The sequence below is a fragment of the Neovison vison genome, chromosome 7 (genome assembly GCF_020171115.1).
Source record: "Neovison vison isolate M4711 chromosome 7, ASM_NN_V1, whole genome shotgun sequence".
Classification (NCBI taxonomy): Eukaryota; Metazoa; Chordata; class Mammalia; order Carnivora; family Mustelidae; genus Neogale; species Neogale vison.
The window spans coordinates 148,839,417-148,847,406 of record NC_058097.1 but is presented as its reverse complement, the minus strand read 5'-3'; the positions used below and the strand labels follow the sequence as shown (position 1 = coordinate 148,847,406).

At 42.1% G+C, this 7,990-nt stretch overlaps 1 protein-coding gene across 1 annotated transcript; it reads right to left on the bottom strand.

Annotated features, from left to right (window-relative positions):
- Nucleotides 1-486: 486 nt before the first annotated feature.
- On the bottom strand, nt 487-2,444 carry LIPT2 (lipoyl(octanoyl) transferase 2). The gene is made up of 2 exons (XM_044260716.1): nt 1,979-2,444; nt 487-1,439 (listed from the first exon to the last, which is right to left on the bottom strand). The coding sequence occupies exons 1-2, from the start codon at nt 2,442-2,444 to the stop codon at nt 1,210-1,212; spliced, it is 696 nt and encodes a 231-aa protein (XP_044116651.1). The 3' UTR covers nt 487-1,209.
- Between the last annotated feature and the right edge of the window lie 5,546 nt (nt 2,445-7,990).

The following is a 7,990-nucleotide window of genomic DNA, read 5'->3' as shown; positions in this document are numbered from 1 at the left end:
AAATGACTTGCCCAAAGAGCTGGGACTGCAGCCTGGGTCACCTGACTTTCATTCAAGGATCTTTCCACCGTAACTGCCTATGTTGGCCAGTTTCGAAGATGGTCCCTGATGATCTTCACTTTCCCTCAACCTGTGTAGTCCCTTTCACACTGAGTCAGGTTCATCTATTGGGAAATGTAGAAATGACTGTGTAACTTCCAAGACTCTGTTAAAAGACTTTGTCGCTTCCACCTTATCTCTTCTGGCATCAGTTGCTCTGGGGGAACAAGTAGCTCTATGGGGTGGCCCACCTGGTGAGGAACACAGGCTCTGTCATCAACCAGTACCAATGAGGCAGAGTGAACCATCTTAGAAACAAATCCTCTATTCCCAGTCAAACCTTCAGACGACAGTTGATCCTGCAGACATCTTAACTACACCTCATGAGAGAGCTCAACCCAGAAATCACCCAGCTAAGCTTTTCCCAAATTCCTGACCCACAGAATATATGAGATAATGTTTATTGCTTTAAGTCATTAAGTTTTGGGGTGATTTGTTACATAGCAATGAGTAGTTAATACACAGCCTTATAAATTTAGAGATCTCACTTAAGGAAAACTTACTTCTACCTTTGGTATTTGTACAGTGTGAGAAATTATTCTTGTCTTTTCCTGGCCTCTGGTCTGGCTCAGGTTACCTAACTAAAAATAGCTATCAGGCTTGGCAATCCAATGCAGGAAGTCAAGATCCCATTTTATTCTTTAAAGATTCCTTTCCCTTTTCCTTTTATTGCAGAAAGCTCCCCACCATATCACTTTCACCTGGGCTATCTAGAATATGATTCCCCCCAAAATCAAAGGAACCAGAGCCCAGAACCACCAAATAAAATGCAGTATTTAGAAAGTGGTAAATACTTGAAAACTGATTCTCTATATCTGAGTTTCTCTAAGCTGAGAAAATGCGGGGTCAAGAGTAGTGCTAATGTCTTCCATTTATACATCATGTGTTGCTTTTCATAATGTTTTCGCATCTACCATATCTGAGGTAGGTGAGAAGATATAAATAAGCCAGCAGACATAGGGAAACAATGGCTAAGAGCTCATACTTCGCTCATAGTCTCATGGTGAATGAATGACAGGGCCAACTCTAGAATCTGGGTTTCAGGGACTACCAAGTCAGTCTGGGTGCTTTTCAAGCAGGACCTCCCAGCCGTGATAACATGAACACTCATCAGTTGGAGCTGTTTTCTGAGATCAACGTGCACTTGTAGGTCTCTTTAAAGGCGTCAAGGAAAGGTGGTATTACTTCATCCACAGTGACATGCCTTTGGAGCTCCTCACTCAGAGAGGTGACACCTGTCCCAACCAGCCCACAGGGGACAATGTGATCAAACCACACAAGGTCTGTAGAACAGTTCAGAGCCAGGCCATGGGATGTGATGTGCCTTCCACAGCGGACTCCTGCAAGACAAGAAAAAGGGTCTCAGAGTAGATACCCTTCCCAGGCTTCAGGAGCCCCCTCAGTCTGATGAAGGAATTGGACTCCATCACTGGTTTTCCAGCTTTGTTTCTGAGCCACCCAAGAGCTTGGGCATAGATGGGGGGGGGGGCAAGGCTGGGGAGGGGTGTGTGGCTCCACAGCTCCTGCACTTATTGTGGGGATTCCAAAAAATATCTTTTAACAGAGATTCTGCTGCTTTAAAAAAAAAATTTTTTTTTTTTTGGAAGATTACTAAACTCCATTATCGTCCAGGCATTGTGACTCATTGGAAGTAACCTGGCAATTCACTTCTCGAAAAGATGAATGTTGGATGAGATAACCAGTGAGGGCCCTCCTGAAGGCTGCGAATATGAGATCAGTGAGAAGGCTTAGAACATCAAACGCAGCTGGTAGTTCTGATTCAAAGCCCGCGCCAGATACACTTCCGCCCAGCCCAAGTTTGCTCTCCTCTCCATTGGTCCAGTCCCACCAAGCCCCGCCCCCGGCCCACCGCACTAACCTATTGCGCAGATCTTGCGCTCCCCGAGCCAGACGCCGGTGTAGGGCGGAGGCCGGGCGCGGGCGCCCCGCAAGTTCTGGAACTCGCACAGGCGCACGGCGCACTCCTCCAGCGCCGCTACGTGGGTGCGCAGGCGCAGGCCCAGGCGTCTCAGGTCTAGGACTGGGTGGCAGAGCAGCTGGCCTGGGCCGTGGAAGGTGGCCAGGCCGCCGCGGCCTGTGGTGCGTACCTCGGCGCCCAAAGCCCGCAGCCGCGCCGTCTCCTCCGGCGTCAGGCCGCCGCGCAGCCCGGACGTGTACACGGGCCCCGCGGGCTCGCAGAGCAGGAGTGCGCCCGCCTCAGTCCCTGACAGGGCCTCAGTGCCTGGCTCGGCCTGCAGCCGCCGCAACCAGCGCTCCTGCAGGGCCAGCAGCTCGTTGTAGGGTAGCCGGCCCAGCAGCACCAGGCGTACCGCAGGCTGCCGCATAGCTTCAGCGGGGGAATCTGCGAGGTTCCGCCCCCTGCCTGGGCTGGAAGCGTGACAGAAGGGGCGGGGACTCAGAGGCACGTCCCCAGTGGCCGCTCCTAAGCGCTGGTCGCAGGCTTTAGAAAGGTTGTCCGCCCAAGACCCAGGATCAGGTGTGTCTCTTCCACTCATTCAACAACCAATGGGCGCTTGATATAGTTAGTGGTGCACAGTGTATGGCGGAAAAAGTCTGTGCTGGGAAGCTTACAGTCTAATTGGAGACAATAAGCAAGTATTAAAGCGTTAAATAAATAAGGTTATCTCACATACTGAAAACTGTTAGGAAAAGAATATGAAATAGGGTAATGTGTGTCCTGGGTGGAATTACCCGAGGAAGAGAGCGAAAAGGAGGTGAACATGCAGAAAGTTTATGATGGGAAGCTTTAAGAGTGATGGAACCAGGATTCGCAGCGGGAGAAGTTAACCTGAAACAGTCGCTGTAGAGGCTCTGAACTGGGGATGACCTTTAAGAGTTATTCCGAATTAAAGAACAAGGCCCAGAAGTTTTTATTCCTATCACTGAGCTGTGATAGAGGCTCTTTCTGTAACTCTCGGCAAGGCAACTTCTTCTATGGAAGGCAATTCCCACAGAAGAATTAGGAGCCAGAAGCAGCCTACTCTCAGAAGCTGGGGGAATGACTGGCTGGGTCCTGAGGGTGGATCTGGACCACAGTATCCATTCTGTTGTTTCAGATTGTCATTCAAATAAATTGAACTAATTCAATAAACTTTCACTGAGTACCAACTTTGTTAGGCCTATTTCCAGGTGAAGAGGATACATAAGGCTATCCCACCCCTTAGTCCTAATAGCATAAACAACTTGGTTATTAGATCCTCAATCTGTCCTCTGAATTTATCTTCCAAGCTAAAGGCAAGGATTATTCAATTGAAAAGAAAGAAAAACGAAAATAAGAAAGCAGGAAAGTGTAGACAATAATATAACAAATTATTGTTTACCCATCATTGAGCCTTGTCAAATTTTGCTATTTTACTATTTTTGCTTAGGTCTTTTTTAATTTTAGAAAACTAGTAACTTCCCTCCCTTAGGTATCTGAAAGACATTTCTTAATATAGACGTAGAAATCCTAAGCAAATATTAGCAAATTGAATTCAGTAATGTATAAAAGAATTAATATATCATGATGAAGTAATGTTCATCCCAGGAATGCAAGATTGGTTTAACATTATAAAATCAAATAATATAATTTGAAAAACCATATGATTATTTTCAGCAGGTGCAAAAAAAGCAGTTGGCAAAAGTCAACACCCACCCTGACTAAAACTCCCCGCAAACTGGAACAAACTAGGAAGAGAAGAGAAATCCCCCAGTCTAATGAAGGGTATTGCATCATTCAGGGTTCAGACAAGAGAGAAACCACAAAGGTAACATCTTAATTTTGTTTATTTTGAGAAAATTGTAGACTCACATACAGTTGTAAGGAATAATACAGAGAGATCTTCTTTACCCTTTACCCAGTTTTCCCTAATGATAATGTCTTGCCAGTGTCACAATTAGGATATTGACATTGATATAGTCAGGATACAGAACATTTCTTTTTTTTTTTTTTTTTTTTAGATTTTATTTATTTGACTGACAGAGATCACAAGTAGGCAGAGAGGCAGGCAGAGTGAGAGATTGGGGGAAGCAGGCTCCCCGCTGAGCAGAGATTCCAATGCGGGCCTCAATCCCAGGACCCTGGGATCATGACCTGAGCCAAAGGCAGAGGCTTTAATCCACTGAGCCATCCAGGCGCCCCACAGAACATTTCTATCACCACATGGATCCCTCATGTTCTTCTTTTATATCCACCGCCACTCCCATGGAAATACAAATCTGTGTTATATAAATGGAATGACACAATGTGTAAACTTTTGGAATTCACTTTTTTTTCCTTAGCATTATTTTCTGGAGACTCATCTAGAAGGTTGCATGTAACAATAGTCTGTTTCTTTTTTTTGATGAGTGGTATTCCATAGTAAGGATGGAACACATTTTGTTTATCTATTCTCCCACTGATAAATAGCTAGATTATTTCCAGTTTTCAGAGAACCTGAATAAAACTGCTACAAATATTTGTATACAGGGTATTTCTGTGTGACCATAGGTTTTCATTTATCTGGAATAAATGCTGAGGAGTACAATTGCTGGGATTTATGGTGCTTGCATGTTTCGTTTTTTAGAAAAACTGCTCTCCAGAGTAGTTGTCCCATTTTCATTCCTACCAGCAATATATCTATGAGTGATTTAATTTCTCTGCATCCTTGTCAGCATTTGACATTGTCATCATTTTTTAAGACATTCTTTTTTTTTTTTTAAAGATTTTATTTATTTATTTGACAGAGAGAAATCACAAGCAGATGGAGAGGCAGGCAGAGAGAGAGAGAGGGAAGCAGGCTCCCTGCTGAGCAGAGAGCCTGATGCGGGACTCGATCCCAGGACCCTGAGATCGTGACCTGAGCCGAAGGCAGCGGCTTAACCCACCCAGCCACCCAGGCGCCCTAAGACATTCTAATAGTAGTATTTTGTTGTGATTTTAATTTATATTTCCCTAATGACTGATGATGTTGAACATTTTTACTGTGCTTATTTTCAACCTGAATATCCTCTTCAGTGAAATGTCTGTTCATGTATTTTGCCCGTTTTCTAATTGTGGTTTTTTAATGTTTAGTTTTTAGAATTCTTTATATATTCTCAGTTCTAGTCCTTTGTCAGATACATGGTTTGTAAATAGTTCTGCCCAATCTGTGGCTTGTTTTTTCATCCTCTTAATATCTTTTGAAGAGCAAATGTTTGTAACTGTGATAAAGTCCAATTTATCTACTTTTCCTTTAATGGATCAAGATTTTGGTCTAAAAAGTCTTTGCCTAGCCCTACATCCTGGGGAGTTTCTCCTGTGTTTTTCCCTATGTTTGGAAACTTTGGTCATGCTTTTTTTGTTTGTTTGTTTGTTGCCTATGGATATCCTATTGCTCCGCCACCATTTGTTCAAAAGCCTATGTTTCCTCCATTTAATTGTTCTCACACCTTTGTCAAAAACCAGTTGGGCATAAATCCCTAGCAGACACCAACAGCACTTTTCACAGAACTAGAACAAATAATCCTAAACTTTGTATGAAACCACAAAAGACCACAAATAGCTAAAGCAATCTTGAAAAAGAAAAACAAAACTGGAGCTATCACAGTCTTGGATTTCTAGATATACTACAAAGCTGTAGCAATCAAACTAGTATGGTAATGGCACAAAAATAGACACATAGATCAACAGAACAGAACTGAAAACTCAGAAGTAAACCCTTGGTTATATTAACAATTAATCTATGACAAAGGAGGCAAGAACATGCAATGGGAAAAAGACAGTTTCTTCAACAAATGGTGTTGGGAAAACTGGTCAGCTACATGCAAAAGAATGAAACTGCACCACTTTCTTACACTGTACACAAAAATAAACTCTATTTTGAGTTTAAAGACCTAAAAGTGAGACCTGAAACCATAAAATTCTTAGAAGAAAACATAGGCAGTAATCTCTTTGACCTCAGCTGTAGAAACATTTTTCTAGATATGTTTCCTGAGGCAAGGGAAACGGAAACAAAAATAAACTTTTGGAACAACAGTAAAACAAATAGATTTTGCACAATGAAGGAGACATCAACAAAACAAAAAACCCATGGAACGGTAGAAGATAATTGCAAATTATATACCCAATAAGGGGTAAATACCCCAAATATACAAAGAACTTACATAACTCAATGCCAGAAAAACACATATAATCCTATTAAATATGGGCAGGGAACATGAACAGACATTTTTCTAAAGAAGACATACAGATGGTCAACAGACACATGAAAACATGCTCAACATCACTGACTATCAGGGAAATGCAACTCAAAACCCACAATGAGGTATCGCCTCACACCTGTTAGAATGGCTAATATCAGAAATACAAGCAACAAGTGTTGATGAGGTTATGGAGAAAAGGAACCCTCTTGAAGTGTTGATGAGAATGCAAACTGGTACAGCCACTCTGGAAAAGAGTATGGAGGTTCCTCAAAAACTAAAAACAAAAAAAACATTGGGGCACCTGGGTGGCTCAGTGGGTTAAAGCCTCTGCCTTCGGCTCAGGTCATGATCTCAGGGTCCTGGGATCGAGCCCCACATCGGGCTCTCTCTCCGACGGGGAGCCTGCTTCCTCCTCTCTCTCTCTCTCTGCCTGCCTCTCTACCTACTTGTGATCTCTCTCTCTCTGTCAAATAAATAAATAAAATCTTTTAAAAAAAAACACCCAGAATTACCCTATGCCAGTAATTACACTACTGGGTATTTACCCAAAGAAAATGAAAACACTAGTTCAAAAAGATACATGCAGGCATGCCTGGGTGGCTCAGTTGGTTAAGTGTCTACCTTTGGCTCAGGCCATGATCTCAGAGTTTTGGGATTGAGCCTGATGTCAGGCTCTCTGCTCAGTGGGCAATCTGTTTCTCCCTCTCCCTTTGTCCTACCTCCCACTTGTGCACCCCCAAATAAATAAATAAAATCTTTTAAAAAATGCATTATTTACAATAGTCAAGATATGGAAACAACCCATGTGTCCACTGATAGAAGAATGGACAAAGAAGATGTATATGTATACAATGGAATATTCCTTAGCCACAAAAATAAGAATGAAATCTTGTCATTTGCAACCACATGGATGGATCTGGAGGGTATAATGCTAAGTGAAGCAAGTCAGTCAGAGAAAGACAAATACCATATGATTTCACTCAATTGTAGAATTTAAGAACAAAACAAACAAAGAAAAAAAGAGACAAACCAAAAAGCAGACTCTTTACTATAGAGAACAAACTGATGGTTGCCAGGTGGGGGTGGTAGTGTGTGAAACAGGTCAGGGGTTAAGAGTACAGTTATTATAATGAACACCAAGTAATGTTTAGAATTGTTGAATCACTATATTGTACATCTGAAACTAATATAACACTGTATGTTAATTATACTGGAATTGAAAAATTAAAAAATATTTAAAAATTATTTTAATGATCATGTTTTGTTTGCTTCAGTCATTATAATAGAGACTGCTTTGTGCTAAACACACACACACACACACACACACACACACACAGTAGTTGGGCATATTTGTAGGGGCTGATTTTAGGATTCCCTTCCATTGATCTATATGTCTTTCTTTAAACCAATATCATTTATTCCTGATTGCTGTAATTCTGTAATAAGTCTTAAAATCAATTATTCCCATTCCTCCACTTTATTCTTCTTTTTCCCCCCAAAACTGTTTTAGTTATTCTAAATTGTCTTGGGTTTTTGTCTTTCCACATGAATTTTAAAATAATCTTGTCTAGGGGGCACCTGACGGGCTCAGTTGGTAGAGCATGTGACTCTTGATCTCAGGGTCGTGAGTTCAAGCCCCACATTGGGTGTGAGCCTATTTAAAATTTTTTTTTTAATTAAAAACATTTAGAAAGGGATGCCCGGGTGGCTCAGTTGTTAAGCATCTGCC